This window comes from Notechis scutatus, chromosome 4 (genome assembly GCF_049901735.1).
Source record: "Notechis scutatus isolate UNSWTSFEM ecotype Mainland chromosome 4, rNotScu1.2, whole genome shotgun sequence".
NCBI lineage: Eukaryota > Metazoa > Chordata > Lepidosauria > Squamata > Elapidae > Notechis > Notechis scutatus.
This window is the reverse complement of record NC_142012.1, coordinates 142,588,094-142,611,432: the sequence shown is the minus strand read 5'-3', so window position 1 is coordinate 142,611,432 and position 23,339 is coordinate 142,588,094. Positions and strand designations below refer to the sequence as shown.

General features: G+C 35.4%; 1 protein-coding gene across 1 annotated transcript; it reads left to right on the top strand.

Annotated features, from left to right (window-relative positions):
- The first annotated feature begins 607 nt into the window (after window positions 1-607).
- Window positions 608-12,287, top strand: CLRN1 (clarin 1). The gene is made up of 3 exons (XM_026668143.2): window positions 608-945; window positions 9,483-9,662; window positions 11,988-12,287. The coding sequence occupies exons 1-3, from the start codon at window positions 672-674 to the stop codon at window positions 12,251-12,253; spliced, it is 720 nt and encodes a 239-aa protein (XP_026523928.2). The 5' UTR covers window positions 608-671; the 3' UTR covers window positions 12,254-12,287.
- Window positions 12,288-23,339: the final 11,052 nt, after the last annotated feature.

Below are 23,339 nucleotides of genomic sequence, written 5' to 3'. Positions count from 1 at the left end.
CCCACTTAACAGAACTAGAACATTTAGATGTACATTAATTTAACTATGAAATTGCTTAACTAGAAAAATTGTTTGAATTAGGGTGGATGTTAACAAAGAGATCGTTTTTGTCTCTTTGCTGGTACCTAGAGATCATCTGGAATTTTGCAGATAACCCTTGTTTGAAAGAAAGCACTCATCCAGTTGAACAGCTTTGTGACAAGCAGTAATATAGCCATTGCCCATTGTCCATTCATACGCCCAATCTGAGAATAAAATAGAACACTGTCAGCCTTATTTTAATAATAACATTATTAAATAGACCTTGTATCATCTGCCTGAATGACATTTTAGCACTATGTAAAGATAAAATGTTAAAATCTGAATATTTTATTGTGATCTGCCTGATTTAAATTTAAGCATCTCCCCTGCCACTGTCAACTCAACCCCACCCCCGGGCACACAGTGGCTAACTTAATCCAAGATCCAGGTCTCATTCTGGAATTTTCAGTTCACCCAATCAGACAAAGGCTATTAAAAAGCAAACAAACCCAAACAGGGCACTCATCAAATTACACTGAGGTTTCCATCTGTTATTTTAACCTTTGTTCTCAAGTAACATTGAGAAGGGATGCTGCAAAACCCACCTTACTAAAGATTTCATTTGAAATTATATTTTCACGTTTTCCTGCATGCCTCATCTAGGATTATATATGCCAGCCCAACAGAAGAAAGTTGTTTTTTGCATAGCGGGTGTGTTCAGTTTTGCTTGTGCTCTGGCCATTGCAGCAGCTATAGGAACTCAGCTATGGATCCAAGGAAAAATTCTTTGCAAAACTGGAGCATTGCTTGTTAATGCTACTGGCCAGGAATTAGATAAGTTTATTGGTGAAATTCAGTATGGACTATTCTATGGGGAGAGGGTTAGACAATGTGGCCTTGGAGGGAGACCTTTTCAGTTTTCATGTAAGTAACAATGACAATCTGAATTATTTAATACTTTGTGCATGCTATCATGGTCTGACAGACAAAGTAAATGAGCTTTCTCCTATTTCTTCTGAAAGAGTTACAAATGAGAAATTATAGCGCTATAATATATATGTATTAATCTATCATTTTTTAAAATTTGAATTGTGTTTGAAACTCTTATACTATATTATATACCTTTGCATAAGATAAGGCAAGCTCAACCTATAGAGATTTGCATGGTAGTAACATCAATTTATTCCATAGGGCATTTTTTCTAAATACATTTGCAGAAAATTGCAATATTAACTTCTCAGCTGCTTCCCCTCCCTCAAGCTAGACCTTTGTCTTCCCTTTTAATCTGCTTAAAATGAGTGAGAAGAAGTGCAAGGAGAACTGGAATGAATCTTCAGTTTCAATAGATGCAGAAAACTAAATGCAGTAGTACAACCCTACCTGTGGGCAATTCCATTTATTGTCTTAGACCGATAGATGTATAAATATAAGGTGAGCCTCCACAAACCTAATTTGGCTTGGCATTTTAAAAAGAAATATGGATTCAGTTCCAATATATGTATTTCTAGATTGAGACACTACCTTAAATGGAGAAATAAAATGTTGCTTGTGCTGCTAACCCCTGCTCTCCTTGATTGGCACAAAAGGAACTATACTTTATGATGCATCAGTTTATCTTCCACACCAAAATATTGTTAAGGCTGCCAGTCACAAGGCTGACTTCTTTGAGCATCACACAAACCATGGTTATAAAGACAACAGCTGATAACATGTCACCTAAAATTTACTTATTTTTTTATCAGCAAGAATTGGCAGGCAATCTGCAGAGAAGCAGTTCTGGCTGCTCCGAATAATTTGTGATGGTCTGAAATCTTTGCAGTGATGGTAACCATATTCATTCAAGTTATTGTCAAGAATAGCCTTGTTAATTAAATTCTACAGCAAGCAGAGTTTAAACTTTTTCCCCCAAAATTTTCTCTTTATTGAAGATCTACTTTTCAAATTGCAGCCTACTATGAATTTTATTAATGCTGTTGTAAAGAATGAAACAAGAACTGGATGTTGTTTTTACTAAAATCATCTTGCTTAACATTCCATCCCCAAGAAATGCTCTACTAAGGGCGCATGAGATAAATTGAAGAAAATGTATTTTACTGAGCCTTACTCTTCTGATACAATTGTATGAAAGAGGATAGCTTTAGATGAATTGGATTAGTGAGAAAAACACAAATCCACAAGTCACATTTAGAAGATTTCAATAATCCAGTTAAATATAACTACAGTTTGCTGTGTTTGAATTTGAGAATTTATTTCAATAATCCAGTTAAATTTAATTACAGTTTGCTGTGTTTGTATAATACAAACTTTGGTTTATATACAACAGAAACAATCTTCTACTCTTTTCACTGATGCCAGAATTCAGACATAACTTAAAATGAGGCAAACTAAGTAAGTTTGCTTTTTCAATATGCCTGGAATTCTTAAGATTAAGTGTTTGGTTATGACAGGTAAAAAGCATCCTAAGAATGCAGTGTTCATCTCTTGTAATATGAGAACTTGGTTACTAATTTATTAAATGCAAAATGGTGACCACTCTAGATTCAGGCAACAAGGTAAGTTTCAGGTTTTTGTTGAAGGAGCCACGATGACAATATAATTGTAACCTGAACATGCTTCTTAAATAGATGCTTCATTGGCAGTGCAGATAAAACCTCTTTTTTTTTCACCCAGCATAAGCCAAGGGAGGATAGTATTGCTTTATTAGGACAGGGGGGGAAACAGCCTGGCTGTTACATTGCTGTTCTAGTCAAATGAGACCTTGCTAAATGGGGCAGAAGAGAAATATGCAGTGGGGTATACATGCTTCAGAAATGATTAAGAAATTCAATCTTGCGCTGGTATTCATTCAAAAGCTGCTTGCAGTTTTCTGTTCAAGGCTGGCAACAGTGTCACTGCTTTTAAGGATCTCAGCCGCTCTGATAAGTGGATTCTACAGCAGCAATTCCTTTCAACCTCACATGGAAATTTTTAAAAAGTATTTCTCAAACTTGGTGTGAAGACTTCAACTCCCAGAATTCCCACGCCAGCAGGGGTAATTTTTTAAAGTTTGAGAAATACTTCTCTAATAGAGAGCTTGCATTCGCACAAAGTTCCGATCATTTCCAACATGTACACTAATCCAAAATTTGCTTCAATAAGTGTAGTGATTTACAGAGACTAGATTACAGGTAGTCCTTGATTTATGACCACAATTGAGCCCAACAATTTTGTTGCTAAGCGAAACATTTGTTAAGTGAATTTTGCCCAATTTTATAACTTTTTTTGCCACAGTTGTTCAAGGGTCTTCAAACTTGGCAAGTTTAAGACTTGTGGACTTCAACTCCCAGAATTCCTGAGCTAACATGACTGGAGGAGGAATTCTGGGAGTTGAAGTCCACAAGTCTTAAAGCTGTCAAGTTTGAAGACCTCTGTAAATAAACGAATTACTGCAATTATTAAGTTAGTATCATAGATATTAAGGGAATCTGGCTTCCCATTCTCTTTGCTTGTAAGAACATAACAAAAAGTGATCACATGGTCCCAGGACATTGCAGCTGTCCAACTAGCCAAATACTGCCACTACTAGCTGATCGTGGTTGCCCAGATTTCACTACAAATTTTTTACACCTACCAGGAGATATTAAAAATTAAGTCTGGTGTTTTCTGACTGCAAAGCAGAAGTTCCTTTATTTCATTACAATCCTTTGATTGGAGATGCTACAGAGCAAATTCCTACTGAGGAGGCATAAGTGTTAGAAAGAGGAGACATAAGTGTTGGAAAGAGGCACAAACCTCTGAAGGACAGACTCCTGTCATTGTAAACAAGCACAACATTATTTTAATGGAATTTAGGCATTGTGTTGCCAAGTGATCATTGCTCAGGCCCTTGGTTCTTTTGGATCCAGGCAATAAATGTACCAGTGGATAAGGAAATTTCAAATTTTATCATTTAACCATAACAGGAAAACTAAATAGAAACACAAAGAAGCATAACATTCCAAGCAAGGTAGTTCCCCTTCAGCTGCAAGGAGGCCCATTTCAAGGAGCAGGTATACTCCAAGGCCAGGGATGCACAGCACTGAGTTTACAAACCTGTGCAGAGGCACAAAGCTTTAGTGTTATTAAATCCTGGCACCAAGACTTCATGGCCCTGCTTCCATGGTCACCAGACAGCAAGATCTGGCCTTGACCAGATAGTGTATAATTCTGGAATGGGAACGATCATTCTGATAAACAGTTCTCGCCTAAACAATCTGCAGCTGTTTGAAAATTCTCTCTTATTTATTAAGCAACAGTGAAAACAAGGAGGTTAAATATAGCTCAGAATGAACTCTAAACTTTTAGAATTTCCTTAATATGAAGGAGAAATCAAAATACAGATAGGCCTCAACTATCTGGGTGGCCCTTGACTGTCTGTATCACAGTTGGGAATCAGTATTTTTCATTGCTAAGCAAGGCAGTTATTAAGTGAATGCAATTTTACAACCATTGTTGTCATTGTTGTTAAGCAAATCATTGCATTATTAGGTAAACCATGTAATCATTAAATCATAGGCTCCCTTTGACTTTGCTCATCATAATTATTTAATGTGGTTCAAACTGACATAAGTACAATTGCCAAGCACCCAAAGTTTGATCACAAGACTGTGGAGATGTTGCAGTGGTCATAAGTGCAAGGACCAGGCATAAGTCACTTCCTTCACTGTAACTTCAAGCAGTCACTAAATGAACAATTGCAGGTTAAGGACTATTTGTATGTCAGTAAACTCCTCAAAATACAAATGTGTTCTATATTGCAACTAGAGATACATGTTAGGAGTAAAATCAAGTTTTAAACAGGCAAATGGGCTAATAACAACAGATGAATAAATGTTTTAAAATGTTGTACCTTATTTCCAAGCAACACCTAATAAACTCCTAATAAACTCTGGGTGGCAAACAGTAAAACAAAACAACAGCAACAGTGCAATTAAAACAAACCACCCACGATACAATAACATTCCTATTGAGGTTTATGCTATTTGGTCTACAACTACTCTTCAAAAAATTGCTGTTTGATGCTTTAGAGGGACATCAGCAAATTTCTCATACAGTCTATGTAAATCCACTGAAACTGGTAAGCAACCTGTGGTTCTAGGATCCAACTCAGCCTTCATGTGCTGTAGGTATATTTGGCAATATGATCAAAGGCTAGAGGGATAAATGAATATCCTTTCTAAATTTGGAATTTTGATTATCTCATTTACAGGAAACTGGGTAAAGCATGCAGATTATAAATGTGTGTAATGTATACAAGGCAGTGCATATATGGTTTTGCCAATACATGGAAAAAATTGTGTCTATAGTGCAATATATATAATCCTTCTTTCCTTGTATATAACGTACATTGTTTTTATACTGAAAACAGGTGTTTCTACTGAAATCTTTGGCAGCAGAAAAGTGTAATTAATCTATGGACAGCAAAAAGCAATGATAGTATAAAATAATACTAGCATCTTTTTGCCCTTTTTATGGATTTAAATTTTTTGCACTGTAGCTTTAAGGCAGCTAAATCCTATGAAAGGTTTAGCACCCATTTTATCATCACTTGCAGCACCACTCATGCAAACTCTATTTAAGTCACAAAAAATGTCCCTGGTGATAGTACCATTTACTTCTGCTAGCTGTGTTTGCATATCAGTGCATTGAGTCCCTGTATGTCATGCTTGAGAAGAAAAATTAAATCATCTGCCCTTTTTAGGCCTATTCTCCAATTCAATGTTTTTCCTATTAACCACTATTATATATATATATATATTTTAATTGTAAAATGAATTTGCTCTGCCTATAAAACCCATGCAGGCATAGAGAGAGCCTTCTGCTTCGTTTCCTCTGACTTTTGTCAGTTTCTGGGTCAGCAGTTCATTTTCTAAAAGGCCATCAGCATTCAGATTTATTCCTCGACGTTTAAAGTGGCTTTGCTTCTAAGGCAACATTGTTGCAGGATTAAATTTTATTAAATGGCCAGCTATAAATTGTAATGATAGATTTTTAAAATGTAAATGTAGCTATGGAGAGAAATAGGTGGCTAGTGTGGCATCAAGCCTAAGTATTGCAATTGCTAAAAAAAAATCTCACCCTAGCTATCAAAACAATCAACATTTTGTGATTTTACATGTATATTATGCACTTTTTTTTTTTGCACAATATGCATTGCAGCTCAAAGCAGGTTTATTCATGACCACCACTGGGTTAATTCACCAACATAGCCTTCCATAATCTGGAACTCTGCATAAACTATAGTAGGTTTATATGTTGCTTTAATTGTATGATAAGACTACAGATGCCACAATGTGCAGTGACCTAAATTGTAGCTTGGTATGATGGGAGAAAATCCAAAGACATTTGGCAGGCCAAATTATTGAAGTCAGTTATTGTATGCTTAACTTGAAGTTTTTAGTGAAGCCATATGTTTTGTGCATTCTGCTACATTGAGCTCATTGCTTATTTCAAAATAAAGTAGAATGTGACAGATCACTGAAATTCCCAACATTATCATAGCATAAATCTTTGGATATGCCTGTAAAGTAGGATATTTTCAAAGATATGTGCTACGTGTTAGATGTTTGATTAACTTAATGTTTGAACAATTATCCTCTATAAGTATCTTTGAAAGGAGTACAATTGCTTAAACCATGAAAGAACAATTGAAATAGATATCATGGTGTCCGACCTTTTATCTGTCATCAGCAATAGCCTCTTTACCCAGTTGCCTTATTTCCAGAGAAGTGTGCATAGGCATATTTACAATTCTAAAATCTTTTGTTTAAACAAAACTTCACCAGCTTTTTATTAAGTCAATCAAAACATTCTTCTGTTTATCCTTACTCACAACAGATAAATTTTGTGACTTTTTAAAATTTATTTCTGCTAGTACAGTACAGAACAGAACAGAATAACAGTTGGAAGGGACCTTATAGGTCTTCTACTCCAACATGCTGCTCAAGTAGTAGACCCTGTACCATTTCAGACAAATGGCTATCCAGTCTCTTTTTAAAAGCTTCCAGTAATGGAGCACCCACAACTTTTGAAGGCAAGCCATTCCACTGATTTATTGTTATACATATATCTTGATTTTAGCTAAGCCATGCGTTTTGTGCATTCTGCTACACTGAGTTCATTGCTTATTTCAAAATAAAGTAGAATGTGACAGATCACTGAAATTCCCAACATCATCCTAGCAGAAGTGGTAGGATAGTGATATTTATTTAAAGAAGATGGTGCTCTTCGGGTTAAACTAAATCTCCCAGAAACCTATAAATCAAATGGGGGGGAAAAACCAGAAACAATTTTCAGAACAAGGAATTGTGTGAAAAAGGAACAATATGGTGTCACACAAATCTTTTGGGGGAAAGAGCATATTTGAAACAAGTATTTCTTCACTTAGCACCTGTCTTGCCTCTTGAAGAGCAAAAGCTTGGAGGCAAAGCTTCGATAATGATCTGACATGTTCAGGCAGGCTTGTCCGGGAAGACATTGTCCTTCTGATAACTGGATCCAAACTTACACAGATTTTAGAGATTAAGATCAGGACAGGACATTGAATTGTGCTTGTAAATGAAAAAGTAATTAATGTTTTTACACCAGTACATCCAAGCCTTCCGTTTGTGGGCAACGATCTAATTTGCAATATTGAAGACTAGAGCTTCATTTAAAAAAAAAGGGAATGTCCTAGAAATCCACATTTTAAGCCCAACAGCATAGTCTACTGCACCATTACTCCACCAACAAATTATAATATTAAGATGAAGTGCTTGAATCTCAAGTCAGTTGACAGAATTAGAGAGTTCAAACGCAGTTGCAGATAATTTATATTATACGTGTTATATAAATTTATTTGCATTACCTACATTGGTTTTTCTCAGCATGTTTTAACCACAGCCAAGCAATTCTAAGGAATTATTAGCACCAGTTTAATCATACCCCTGTGGACTAGGAGCAGTTATCTTGTATTCTACAAATCATTCTAAAATATCTGTTGTGGCTAACTCAGCAGAGGTATTTAAAAATCAGTAGAAAGATTAACCCACAAACTTTTCTGCCGAAGTAGTTATCTACTTGTACATTGCCTTTAGAGCCATTATGTGACTATATATATTTTATATAAATAGAGCATTTCTTACTATATATTAATATACAATATGTTTAGTAATGCTGAACCAAATAAGGATATGATTCACAAACAAAAACTCACCTTCTGTGGAATGCATCCTGTGTTTAAATTATTTGGAAATTAAACTGTACAGGTTTAATTTATGCTCTTACAAGCCTTCAATGAGCAACCATTCAAAGTTATAAAGGCAAAGTTGCAAAAAGTGATTTATCACTGTTTTTTTTGTGGGGGGGGGGGGGAGTGATTGCACTTAGGACTGTTGCAGCATCCCTGTGGTCATGTGATCAAAATTAAGATGCTTGGCAACTGACATGTATTTATGACAGTTGCAGTTCTGTGTCATGTGATCATCTTTTGCAACCTTCTGATATGCAAAATCAATGAAGAAGCCAGTTTGCCTTAATAACCATGTTACTAACCTAACAACTGCAGCGATTCACTTAACAACTGTGGCAAAAAAACAAGCATGTTAAGTGTGTTTTGCTCCATTTTACTTGTTGTTAAGTGGATCACTGTAGTTGTGAACTTAGAAACCAGGTTGTTAAGTGAATTTAACTTCCCCTTGACTTTGCTTGTCAGAAGGTCGCAAAAGATGATCACATATCTCTGGGAACCATCATAAATACGAGTCAGTTGCCAAGGATCTGAATTTTGATCATGTTACCATGGAGATGCTGTAATGGTTGTAAGTATGGAAACATGGTCATGAATCACTTTTTTTTAGTGCCGTTGTAACCTCAAATGTTCACTTAATGAACTGTTGTAATTTGAGGAGTACCTGTACACTAAATAATGGAGAGTAACCTGGAGAAATAAATACTATTGTCCATATATGTTTGGGCTGCTGGTAGTTTTTGTCTAGAAGTCTAGCTCTTCTGGTAGGCACCATGTTAGGAAATGTAGGAAATATACGTGAATGCTGATTGGCAGATTGATGTACCTCAGTAAGTTTGAATTTGTGAGTTTTGCTCCAGTGATGAAACAAAAGGAAACTAAACGTTGCCAAACTGCATTTAATTGCTAACCCTTCTCGAAAAATGTATATGTATTAAAACATAAACATTGACAACATGTCCTCTATTGTATCAGCTTTACTATCTTCATATAGTTGTCTTTTTTATCTGTACTTCTATTTAATGTCAGTCCTCAATCATAAGCAAGTTACGAAAACATCTTGTCTTGCTTATCAAGATTCTTTCCACGTTGATAGTAATTCCCTGTTCCAGCCACAATGATTGATGAGGCAACATGCAATGTCATGGATAAATAAATGAATATTTTTCTGCATTATTTTTTTCAGCTTTTATAAATAATCAATATTTTCTGTTAGTTTTTCCAGAATTATTCAAAATTATGCCTGCAAGTATCCATGTAAGCATCATCCTCTTTTGCTTGGCATTATTCGTCTTTGCACTGATTGCAACCGGCTTCTTCATGTACAATGCATTTGGCAATCCTTATGAAACCTTACATGGCCCATTAGGACTTTACCTGTGGAGCTTCATTTCAGGTAAGTCCAGTAATACTTTGGCGTGTAGATATATCTCTATAAATGCACTGATCAGATTCTCATGTAAGATGAGGTGGACGAAGTATTCAAAGTATGATCCCAGGCTCTTTTTTTTTTTTTTTTTTTGCTGGTTATTCTTTTCTTTCTTTTTTTACATAAAAACAGATTTTTTTTCTTTTTAAACTGAAGTTTTCTACTCAATATATTCATCATCATATGCAATCTAATTGATATTTTGACAGTTGTTAAGTGAATCACTGCAGTTGTGATTGTTACAGACTCAACAACTCCATCTAATGTGAGAGGCCATCCTTCCCTTCCCTTCTCTTCCATTTCTTTTTTAATATGGGTAATGGATTCACATAGTGGCTAGACCCTCAACATAGAACTATGCTTGGATTGAGAGATTTTAGCAACAGTCTAAGAATGACTAGTCCTGAACAGTGAACCCATCATAGCCCTGCTGGAAGTTGAAAATTTGAGTGCTGTAAACATTTAAAATAGCTATTGAAAGAACACTACTCTGTTACATGTGCTAGAGATTAAAATGTAATTTTATACCCAATAATTTTACAAAATGGACAAAATAGCTTATATAAAATTGGCAAAGTACAAAACTAGACAAAATGCAGAACTACAAAATAGCAAGCAAAATCCCTTGAATTTAAAATAAACTGTAGTTTAAAACAGCTCTGAGTCATATTAACTTCAAAACTGTATCCTTAAATAAAACCATTTTCATTGTTTAAATTTTCTAGCACCTGCTTCAGAAGGCATATATTGATTAATGATTCTTGCACATTCTGCATGGAAATTATAAGGCTTTCCACTTGCACAACTATCAGCCACACTATACCTTACCAATAAATCCTTCATTCCCATGTGCATGTAAATCCTTGGTTACATATGCATATAGCCAGGGATCAATCCAAAGCAAGAATAGGCATTGGGAATTTGAGTCTTCATTTATGTGTTTGTTTAAAATATTTATATAGCCACACATCTTATAATGAACTCTGGGTGGCTCCCAAACAAAACAGCATAAAAATCATTTTAAAACTATCAAAGATTGCTAAAACAGAATGCCTATTTGTTTATTTGATTTCTATATTGAGTTCTATGCAGAACAAGTCACTTTGGACAGTGTGCATCATAAAAACAATTTAAAACAATACAACATTAATCCATATAGGGGCAGGAGGCTGACTGTTTAAACTGCTTAGAGAGGGCTGTAAAGCACTGTGAAGCAGTATATAAGTTTAAGTGCTATTGCTATTGCTGTTCTGTACCAGTTGAAGCTTCCTAATGCTCTTCAAGGGCAGCTTCATCTAAAACTCATTGCAGTAATTCAAATGAGAGGTCACAAGGGAATGAATGACTATGAGCAAAGCTTCCTGATCTAAGAATGGATGCAACTGGCACACAACTCTATGATGGGCAAAAGCTGTCCTGGCCACATCTATCACCTGCTCTTCTAGCAAGAGCCATGAGTTCAAGAAAAATCCCAGGCTGCCCACTGATCCATCTGGGGCAGAGTCACCCATCCAGGAGCAAGAGTGGAAAAACCTTATCACTGGAAAGCCCAAATACCCAAAGGACTCATTCTTGCTTGGGTTGAGTTGAAACCTATTGCAACCCACCCAGACTCTTACAGCTTCCAGACACTGAGACAGGACTATGCAATCTTTTGGACCAAGTTGCACTGTGGGAAGCTGATAGCATCATCTAGAGGGGCAATCTTTGAACAGAGATCTGGCATAAATAGCATATTACACTCCTAGTTTTTGCTTTTAGGAGAAAAGGCTATTTATGACTGTCTCAGGCAACAGGGAATAGAATTAGCTCAGCAAGCACACTTGCTTTACAAGCAGTGGGAAAGAAATTACCAAATATTACCATTCAGACAGATTAATAAGTTTTATTTTTCATGCGCAAACAGATTTGGGGGAACTTTGTTTAATTTATAAAGAAGAAAAAAGATAGAGATAGCATGTTCACCTGTAATACATGAATTGGAACACTCATTTTAATCCAAGCAAATACCAAACAAAGCAAGAAAGGGGATCTGTCAGATGAAGCTGGCAGGCTACACAGACCTGGTGAAACTCAGTGGAGTGTGGATTTTAAACTGATATATTTAGAGAAAAGATGGAGAAGAAAATCAAATTATAATTATCTGTTCTTATTAATAATTGGATTCAACTGGGACCCAACCTCTTAAAGAAGAAAATAGATAGAAGAGCTAATTTATAAATGTTGAAAGGCTGCAGAATTAGGTTGAAAAATTGACCAAATATTAATTTTGAATTTCTTTTTTTTTTTCAGTGTCTTGTGGTTTTCTTATTTTGATACTGTTTTCTTCAGAAGTGAAAATCCACCACCTCTCTGAGAAAATAGCTAATTATAAAGAAGGAAGTTTTATTTTTAAAATTCACAGTGAGCAATTTGCAAAATCCTTCTGGATCATCCTGGTGTGCTCATTAGTACACTTTATGAACATTCTGCTTATACGCCTGGCTGGATTTGAGTTTCCTTTTTCAAAATCAAAAAATTCTGAGGCACCGAATGGAGCGATGGATCTAATGTACTAACTAAACATACTTTAAATCTTGATTTATGCAAATAAGACATAAGACATAAGAATTTATTTGTCATTACACTCGCAAGCGGGTGCAACGAAATGAGGTGCTCTTCCACAAGCAAAACTGGACAAACACCACTAAAAAAGAAAAAGAAAAAAAAATTAAACTAAACACAACCAACCATACAATAATCTCTATACAATTTAAAAATGTAAATACCCCACTACTCTCAGCCATTAAGCTCCACAAAAATCTTATGACCCCGCATTCAAACTCAAAACTGCACTTGGATAAAAACTGTTCTTAAATCTGGTCGTCCTTGTTCTTAATACCCTAAATCTCCTTCTCGATGGTAATAGTTCAAAGAGCTGATGTCCCGGATGAGAGGAGTCATTCAATATGTTAAGTATCTTCCTCCTACATCTATTCCTATACAGTTCTTCCAAAGAGGGGAATGAGCAGCCAATGATGTTTTGGGCCATCTTGATCACCCTCTGAATTGCCTTTTTCTCTGCCACTGTGCAGCTCGAGAACCATACACAGAGACAGTAGGATAATATACTCTCAATTGAACTCCGATAGAAGGTAGTCAATAGACTCTCAGCCAGTTGTTGTTTCCTAAGAATCCTTAGTAAATACAACCGTTGTTGTGCCTTCTTAATTAAAGCAGCGGTGTTTGCACTCCAGGTCAGGTCATTTGTAATGATGGTCCCGAGAAACTTACATTCAACCACCTGTTGAATGAACTCCCTCTATATACAGTGGCTGAATGTCTGCTCTTTTTTTTCTATAGTCCACTATAACCTCCTTAATGCATCCTGGCTTTTTTCCAAAAGATGCAAAGAATACACATATTTAAAAGGTTGGTTTTTGCTAATGTACTTTGAGGCTGAAAGATACACAGCAAACAGGATATAATAAGAGCTTTATTCAGGAATATTATTTTCATTAGTGTATCACTTTTCATCACAGCAATACAAAAAGAACATAAAACAGAACACCTGCAGCAATCCATAACAGAATCTGTTTATTTCCTATTTGCAATTCTGTTGAATAGTGTTTGTTTAGAAGTATTGTCAATCCATACTTTGAAATATATTTGAAAGCTGATCAGCTATTTCAATTTTCATTCAAAGAACTAAGGGCTCAAGAATTAAAATTGAAAACATCTAGCCATCTAGCATTTTGTTGGAACACTGACGAAACCATAATTTCAGCAGCAAGTCATTTAGATTAAAAAATTGATCTGCTAAAATTGTTAGAGATGAAAAATTGTGTGCAAAATCAAGAATGAATAAACTTTTCCAATAGAAACAAAAAGTGCCATTTTGAAATCAGACATAATTGGCATCCAGTATTTTCAACTCACCTCAAAGGAATTTTTTTTCACAAAAGAGTTTACTCATAAACAAATCCCTTCTGTAGGTCTCAAGCAGCTTCTGTTCATTGAGTACATCTATTGTGCGCCATCTTGTATTATTTCTATTCTAAAGGAAAGCATTTATGTTAGAAATCAATGTTCTATAATTAATTCCTAATTGAAATACTTTTTATGAACTACCAAAGATGTTTGTACCTTCTGTTTAATGTTGTATTTGAAAGCACTGGGCCCATAAACTATGCATATAATAAAGCTGTAATATTTTTCTTTCTTTATTCACTGTTATCCTTTAGTTTTGGATCTGATCTTTCTCATATGGAATTTTATGCTTCATAAATAAATCTGTTGTGCCCTATAGCTTCAAATAATTGTCAGTAGGAAAAAATGCTCAAAACAGAAGAAAATAAAATATCTGTGTTGGAACTTATTCTAAACTCATCTTGTATGTTAGTATTATGTGTAACAAGAAATTTGGGACATTACATCTCTGACATTTTTATCTTATTATTCTTGTTATTCTGTTATTCCATATTTATTTTCATGTTTACAATTTTAGTTCCAATAGTTGGTGCTATTTACAAAATGCATACAATGACATTTCATATTTTTGTGTATTGATTTATTTCTTCCCCCAGCATATTTCAGTAACTACATCAGAAAATCATCATGCTGTATTATCTTAAATAACTGAGCTATGTAATATAATGAGAATTAGAGACAACATGTCTGAAAAGTACCAGATTTGAAAGATTGTCATATAGCATATCTCAAGTGAAACAATAGTCTGGTTCCTATGGCATGCTAAATCATAATGTCAGAGGCTGCACATCAAACTAAACTAAAAACTAAAAACCAACCAATCAATAAATATTGAATCACAGTCCAAGACTAAATAATAAATGTTAAAACAAATATAAGTCCTAAATATAACCAATACTGATCAAGTAAACTACTTACTTCTATTGTTCTATTGCTTGTCACACAGCAAGCCTTATTGTTTTGGAAAACAATTTAGCCATATGTTGTTTCAAGATGCTTATCTTGTAGTTAACCACTATAGAAAATGATAAATAACAGCAACAAATTTTATTGGATAAAATAGAGATTCTGATCTGAGTGTAGAATTGGAATTCAAAAAAGATGCTGGATTACAAAAAGAATATGGAAAAAGATGCTGTAAAAGATGTAAAAATGGACTTCAAAATGCCAAAGTGATATGACAAAAGATGACAACATGATTTACAAATTATCCCAGATGATGTCTTAATAATTAAATATACTTACAAATAATAAATAATACAAAGGAATGTGGAAGGCCTTCTTATCTCATATTTCTAAAAGGAAAGTATGAAACAAAGGAAACTGTTTCTGAGAGCAGATAAAGAGAAATTGATAAGAAATCAACCTGTGGGACATTACTTAATGCAAATAAGGATCAAGATTTTTAAAGGTAAATAGAACTCTACAAAGTGAATCAATTTGATCAGAGTTAAAATGTATAAGTTGTGGTTTCTGTTATTAGTTATTAATAGGATTTTTCTTTTTACCATGATTGAATGATGAGGCTGTAAGGATCTGTTTATAAGTGGAAAGATTTTTCACTTTGTTTCTTAGAGAACAACATTGGGTTACAAAATGATTTTTTTTGATTAAGGTTAAAATAGTTGTGTTAATATTTATGATAGCTCTTTTGCTGGTTAGAATTGAATGATGAGTTTTTATTTGTTTGATAACATAAAATATGGGAAGAAGAGGGCTTTTTAATTGAAATACTAGAGAAGATGTTAAGTTACTGAAATGATTTATACTTGTCACCACCAACCTTTTGGACCTCAGGAACCACCAAACTCATAATTTTAAATCCCAGGGACTATTAACTGGTTCTGTGGGCATGGCCTAATTTGTGGGTGTGCCTTGGTGGACATGTGACTGGCTGGGCATGGCTTGTATGTAAATATTATAAATATTTATATAAATATCGATTTTTTTATGAAAAAAGAGTAACTTTTACCCAAAAGCAGGCAAAGCAGGCAGGCAGATTGAGTTGCCCACAGAATCATTCAGTGATCTATCTATCTGCTATCAGCTAGCTCAGTCTGTCACATAAAATTTGCTTGCTGTGAGTCTGCACTGAATAATAGAACCTTCAGTCCTAAGGGAGGTTTGGCTGTGCTTAAAAGCAGAGCCAAAGATCTAAAACCTAGCTAGAAAGCAAGAAATCCAACCATTTCTTGCTTCCTAGCTAATCTAAATCTCCCAGCATAGCAGAACAGCTGATGGTCAGAAAAAGGAAAAATAGCAACTTAACAGGCAAGTTTGCTGGGTAAGGAGTGAGTGGGTGGGGAGGGTTCCTGCGGGCCACGTGGGCGGCGCAGCCTTGTGTTTCTGCACAGCCTGGATTAATTGCTTTGGGGTGGGTGCTCTGGGGGTGAGATTTCTCTGCAGCCCACCAAAATTTTCTCACAGCCACGGCCCACTGATTGGCAACTGCTGGGAGAGAGGGGTGTGTGTGTGTGTGTGTGTACCTTTTCATTTTTCATTCACTTTATACTTTTTCTTTTCTTTTTATATTTTCCTTAGTTTGTATTAGTTTTTTTATCTTTGTATTTGCAAACTTCAATAAAACTATTGTAAAAATAATAAAATGTGTGGACTCCACTCATATATTCAGGTTTATGGTTCAATACAGTTGGGTTATTGGTTAAACCATTGTTAATTGGTAAAGAAACATTGGTGCATTTTGGTTAAAGATATAAACTCACTTTCTATTAGAGTAAATCAATGGTACAATTGTGTTATAAAGCTGATGAAATTCTCCTGATCATTCCTCAAGATTTTTGGGCTTATTACAGCCTTAATACCTCCTTCAAAAAATATTAGCTTGCTCTTTACTCACAATAAATGCCAAAAGAATGACTCTTTATAAAAAAAAAAGTAGACTAATAAAAATGTTCTGTCTACCCAGCCTGGAAATATGGAAATATCATTATGTCAAGGTGACCTTCTTTCAGCTGCTCACTAATGCTTCAGTCCCAACATTTTGAAGAGTTTTCAATGCTCAGATGAAAGAAGATCTGAGTTTTGTTATGAATTGAGACTAAAATTGCTAGGAAGTCTAAAGGAATAACAAGCTGAGAATTCTAGAAAGTTATTAGCTGAAATAAATGGAATTCAGAATGAAAACATTTTGGGGTTGGAAGGTCGCATGACAGCTGCAGAAAACATAAGTGCTGGCTTTAAAGATGCAAATTCAATTATGTGGTTCTGGGAAGGATTATTATGCTCAAAATATAAAAACCTACCTTTTGGGATTCTTTCTTTCTTTCTTTATAGTTGCTTAGGATTCCTGCCGGATCATCTGTCATAATTCTTAATAAACTTCATTCCAAAATCTCTAAAACTAGGGATACTGTCCAGGGTCCTGAACCTTTCCCATCCAATTACAAAACATATTTTTAGATTTTTTTTTCATCCCAAGTTTATTCTTTTTCTAAATAATTCAAAGAGGCAAACATACCTAACAATCCTTCCTCCTCTTATTTTCCTCACAACAACTCTGTGAGGTAAGTTAGGCTGAGAGAGAATGACCAACAAAAAGTTATCTTTCATGCCTAAAACAGAACTAGAATACACAATATTCTGGTATCTATGTTGATGTCTTAGCCACTAGTCCAAACTGGCTGTATTGTTCCTACTTTCCTGAGCTACTGTCACAAAATCATGGAAATGAAGCTATTGTATTAGAATGAGGTAAAAAGTCCATGATTCTGTCAAATTTAGTAGATATGGGACTTTACAATGAGGGAATTAAAAGCCCCTATCTCTATTTTAAACATTCAAGTTTTGTCAACTTTCTGTGACTAAACAGTACAGAAAAATAAAATAAATGCTGTGATGAAGTTATATTTTAGACAATCTTGTCACCAATTATTGTCCCATGTCATTAGGCTTATTACCAAATCAGAAGCACTATACTGATAGCAGAACCTTAAAATAGCTGAGGGATGTTCATTTTCTACTGAGGACTGATTTCCCTGAGGATACATTTCTTTATAATGATATCATATGTTAAAAAGGTGTAGGGCTGAAACAGGACCGAGAATAAGAAATAGTGGGAGTATCATTCTCTCCTTTTTTTTGAAATCCATTTTATTTTCCTATTTTTTCTACTGCAGGCCAAGATAAAATATGTTGCTTTAGCAAGAAACTATAATATTTTTTTTGGAAGACTTTTTTTCAGGTGCCACAAAAAAATAGCTAAAATATCACATGTAGTTATATAGTAACAGGACTGGAGGTGATTGTAGCTATTTTCCAATCATATGTCCCTGAAATTGGTTTATCTTTGAGTGGCAGAAATCCCTACGAAATTAACTGAATTATTAATTTTCCTATAGTGCTTCAAGCAGTTGACACTTTATCTCTTCATGGAATTTGAAAAATCATAGCTTGCTTGCAAACAAGATTTCCTGGGAAGCAGTGAACTAAGTTTGAGACTGCTAGAATTTTGAGCTTGCTCTGACTAGAGATGGTTTTATTAGATTATGTTGTCAAACTTTTTTTTCATTTTACAACTGAAATTATGTTTATTTCTCCACTTCTTAGGCATGTTCTTCAAAGAAGACGTAATTGGGAAATGTAACTGATCAGTAATAGGAAACAATACTATTTACTTATTGCTATATTGCTCAATATAAGTCTGAAAGGTGAGAAAAGTGTTGACATTTCCACAGAAACGAATGGGAGGGTGAAAACTCTGCATATGGCCAGACAGAACCTGAGTGAACATTAAAGACTGGTGGCATTTTATGATGAAAATGCAGACATAACTTTTAGCAGAATGGAGATGGATAATTTTGGACCCTTCCTTGGACATCAATTGACAAGTAGGGCAAGCAAAATCAATGGAGTAGATGAGAAAGAAGAAATAGAAGCTAAAAATGAAGAAAGTATGAGTAACTGGTTGCAATGCCACAGTAAACAGCAAATAGAAATCTCCCTAACAGGAAGCAGGAAAAGGACTGTGAGTATAAAACCAATATTTATATTATAGTCCATTTAATTTAAAGGAATGATTGTGTGCTTAGATATAGATTTCTATTATAGAAGTCTTAGTAACAGATTATCAAGAGAATCAAATGGGTTTCTCTGTAAAAAAAATAATTCTTATAATCCCAGAAGCCCTATTTAGCACTATTTATTATTTATGGTTCTTCTATGGTTAATTATGGACTGCACAGGCTTGACAATAACTTACAGATCTCAAGAACTTAAAAATTTAGCTATCACCCACAGGAAGTAGAAGACTCCCAGAGGCACCTTGCCAAGATTAGAACTTTATCTCAGACAAGAATGATGCCTCAGATACAACAGTTGGTTATACACTGCAGTGCAAAGAAACCAGAGACGTATGTAATTATTCCCAGTGGTTAAAACTCTAGGCTTCTTCTTCTAGTCATTCTGAATTCACAGTTATTTACTGAATGTCTTGGTGGCCTTGGGCACTACTTTGACAGCAGCTCTCACTAACCACTTCAGTTCTTAGCATATCATTCAAATATAGGCTAACTGCATTTTAAAATCAACACCTAATCACAATTTCAATTTGGGATTACCCCTGCCCAGAACTGGCAATTGATTTTCTTTCTTACAGTAATTTTATTGCACATTACAATTAAAACCATAAAAACTAATTAAAAAGGAATAAAATGGAAAAAAATAGGTTCAGAAAATAAAAAAGAAAAAGAAAGAAAAAATAAGAAAAAATAAGAACAGAGATATATAAAGAAATTATTTTCCCCTTCATCAGAAGCATAAATAATTTTAGTAATTTATCACCTTCTCTGGGATTAAGATAATTAAATGCACTTACTCCTTTCCACATATATACAGCATAAACAGCTGCATGTATACAATTTTCACAAATAGCATAAATGTAAGAGAAAGAGAGAGAGAGAGAGACAGAGACAGAGACAAAGACAGAGAGACAGAGAGAGAGACAGAGAGAGAGAGACTACAGCATATTATTGCCCTACAGTTGGGAATACATCTTGAATGGTTCTATGGAGAACAACAAGGCATTTATCTTCTTGGCTCTGCTTCTCTAATGTATCCTAGCCTGGTAGCCACTGCTGTCTTGAGGGCTTAAAATGGTCAGGCCCATGTATTTTTTTCAGTAGCCCAGTCTTTTCTTCATGCCTTTCTGTAATTCCACCAGTTACCAACTTCTCTGAAGTTGCCTTGATCTTAGCTTCATTTTATGGAGAGGTATGTGCTGCTGTTCTTCTTGGTTCTGTGGCTAAACATATCCGGGATTACAGTAGCTGTGGTATATACCAGTTTATTGGTTTAAGTTATTGTGGTAGTAGGGATTGTTTGCAATGGTATCTGATGGTACTTCTTTACTGAATTTTGGTAACTGGTTTTATGCATTGATAGTCCCTAGCTTACCTACGATCTTATGTCTCATATCAGCTGTTGTGCTCTGTAATGGAGAGGGTAGCAGATGTTCCAACTTCAGGGGTTGGCTGCACATCCAATTGTTCTTTTTGAATATGGAATGGAATGTGTAGTAGATCTATTTCAAGTTGTGAGAGCATCTTCCTCTTCACTATGTTGGAGCATTGAATAACTAGCTGTTTTTCAGTTAGTGGAAGATACAGGTTTTCTGTTCTCCATAGTTGCCTCATACATTTCATATATCTTCTCTAATTAGCTCTATTATTATAATAGCATTCCACCAATTGTGGGTTCTCTTGTCCATGTATAGCTTGTTTCAGTAATCCATTTATCATCAGATTGTCCTGCTTCCTAAACATCAGATGCAAACCTGGTTAATCAGTGTGGCATCAAATTATATAACTCTCTTATTTTGAGGTAGGCTGATGAAGCATTAGGGGGTTCTGCCAAAGGACTCTACAAGTAAAGTAGGTTAGATCTGAACCCAAGTCTCCCAAATTGAAAGCAGCTTTCTAATCATATCCTATTGAGCTGCATGCAGGGGTGGGTTTCTATCGGTTCTCTCCACCTCTGTAGAACCAGTAGCTCTGAAGAGCAGCAGACATAGAACCGATTCTATGTCTGCTGATGTTTTTGCCCACCCAGGCTTTTACCTGATCTTTATTTCCTGATTTTTCAATTTCAGCTGCCGTACGAGGCACAGCTGCAGTTTAAAAAGCAGGAAAAGAGGGCTGTTTCGAAGGCTGCTTCTCTGCACGCAGCATGCTGATGATGATTTACAGGTGCATGCTCGCAGCGTGCAGGGAAGCAAATCATAAATCACCGAACCTTGTAAATCACCGAACCGGTAGTTAACCCTGTCGTATCCCACCCGTGGCTGTTTGTTATATATACATATGTATATAGGAATGTGCGTGTGTGTGAGTTTTTACCCTAATCCTGTATCTTTCTCAATTTCAGGTCTTCTATCAGGTTCTGTGCAAGATCTTAGCTGTTTCTAACACTGCATTCTTCTGGACAGACAGCTCTGATTTTGTACATTCTCTCTTGTTCTTCCTTCAGGACCTGGTATTTCTCCAGTTTCTCATACTCCTTCTTCCTAATGTTGCTATCAGTTGCCACAGCTACATCTATCACCACTGCTGTTTTTCGGTGCTTTATCTGGTTTATTGGCTGTACCTACTTGTCTGTCTGGATCTGGATCAGGAAATGCCACAGGACTTTAGCTCTCTTATTTCTCACAATCTTCTGTAGAATCTCCTACTGAGACTTAGGATAGCCTATCCATATTCTGTACAGATGTTCCTATACACAATACATCTACTTGTTGTGCCATTCAGTATATAATGTTCCTGCCTCCCACTATATGCAAAGACAACCCAACATAGTAGAAATATGTAAGATATCCATAGAGAGAGAGAGTTAATGGGAAGCAATAGTGAATATCAGGCACAACACTGAGAGCAAGAGTGAGCAGCTCTACATTTGCATATCTTTTCATCTAATTTATGAAGAAAATTTGCAGTAAGTTTATATGCAAAAAAGAAACTAGGATAGTAAGAGCAATTTCTTCTCTCCAAAGTTGGACATTCCAAATTCTCCTGTATTTTTTTTTCAAACAGACAGCAACAGAAAAACAGCTCACCAAGAATTATTTGCTCTCCAATTATTGCTCAGACCTGGGTTTGTAGCATGCTTTAAAACAACTCCAGTGATGTTTCATCTAGATGTTTAGTGAAGCCCATTACCACTCTACTTATTCTGAACTTATAGGCTTTTCTCATAAAGTTTATTTCACTGCTCACCATAATAGTTCTGTCCTGTCCCATCCTATCCAGTCCTGCCCTGCCCTGTCCATAGAAACTCATTACTTGCATTAGATGAAAATAGCATTGTGGCATTGCAGTGCAAGTTCCACCCTTTTAGGCATGTGTGTAATTTAATGACATATATTCCAAACAGACAGCCATAAAGTTGTTGATATCATTTTGACATCCCATTCCCCTGCAGATACTGATTTTTACTTTATTCTTTCCTGTATCAAAATATGTGCCATAAAGCAAACACACGTCTTGTGGATTACCCAAAGTTAGAGACAAGTACACACATTTCCAAGATACCTGATGTCCTGCCCATGCTGTACCATTGGACAGAGTGGGCATACTCCAAATCCCATCACTCAAACAATGTCACCTAATGGGGCCCAGGAAGCAGGCACCTGCCCTCTGGAATAACTTCCCCAAAGAGTTCTATATAACCGAGATCCTACCTTTAAAAAAATCCTTGTGGTTTACTTGTGAAGTGGCTTGTTTCATGTGAATAAAGACTGCATTTGCAGCCGAAGCTTGAAAATAATACCATTACTGTTTCCCCAAACAAAGAGAAAGGTAATAAGAGTAAGTGTCCCTGGGGAGGTATTTGGCAAAATTCTGTCTGGCAAGGTTGAAGAAGTGACGATGAAACAGAAGTTTGGGAGTTGGGTGCTGCCCTGCGCTGGACAGGAATCTGCACCCACATTTTTGGATTAGGTTACTTCATCTGGTACTGGATCACCAGGCAAATGATTAAATCATGGTGGTATCAGATCCAGGCATATTGTATTGTTTGAGGATTTATTTTACTCAGTGAAAACACAGAAAATGTTAGGACAAAAAAAATTGATTAGATAGACGATCAGATGCACCTGCTGCTTTGTTGCCTTTTTAAAATAAAGAACTAAATATGAAATATATTCACAATTTTATAATTAAACATCAGTTTCATATTAGTCATCAGTCACTTGTTTATCTAATTTTTCTGGATGACTCATCTACTAGATAAATCTAAGAACTCAGATGTCACAATACATGTCTGTTTCTAGTTTTGGACTTTTAAATGTACAGTACCATATTTTCTATCATCATCACCAACATTGCCATCACTAAAATCTTACATATGATGACCTATTTAAATGATCAAGCATTTAAACAGTTTTCTTGAGACATCAAAAAAGATCTGACAGAGATGCCAGGTATCTAAAGCTAATCTAAAACAAGGGGGGTGGAATTGCTAATATTTGGAAGTGGAAAGTACAGCATTGTTCACATTTTAACTGTATGTGTGATGTTAACATATATGTCATGTCGAACTGTACATATCATATACTATAGCTCTTTATATGCTAGCTGCCAATAAGGGATATTCATCAAAGACCACATTATCTTCAGGTTAAATTCCTCATTTCCCAAATGTATTATCTTATAAAGAGAACTTTGT

Excerpts from the sequence above, each read along its gene's own strand:
- CLRN1 (XM_026668143.2), top strand. The coding sequence starts at position 672 with ATGCCTCATCTAGGATTATATATGCCAGCCCAACAGAAGAAAGTTGTT. Across the intron at positions 946-9,482 it reads GAGACCTTTTCAGTTTTCAT|TTTTTCCAGAATTATTCAAA; the intron begins GTAAGTAACAAT and ends ATTTTCTGTTAG. Across the intron at positions 9,663-11,987 it reads CCTGTGGAGCTTCATTTCAG|TGTCTTGTGGTTTTCTTATT; the intron begins GTAAGTCCAGTA and ends TTTTTTTTTCAG.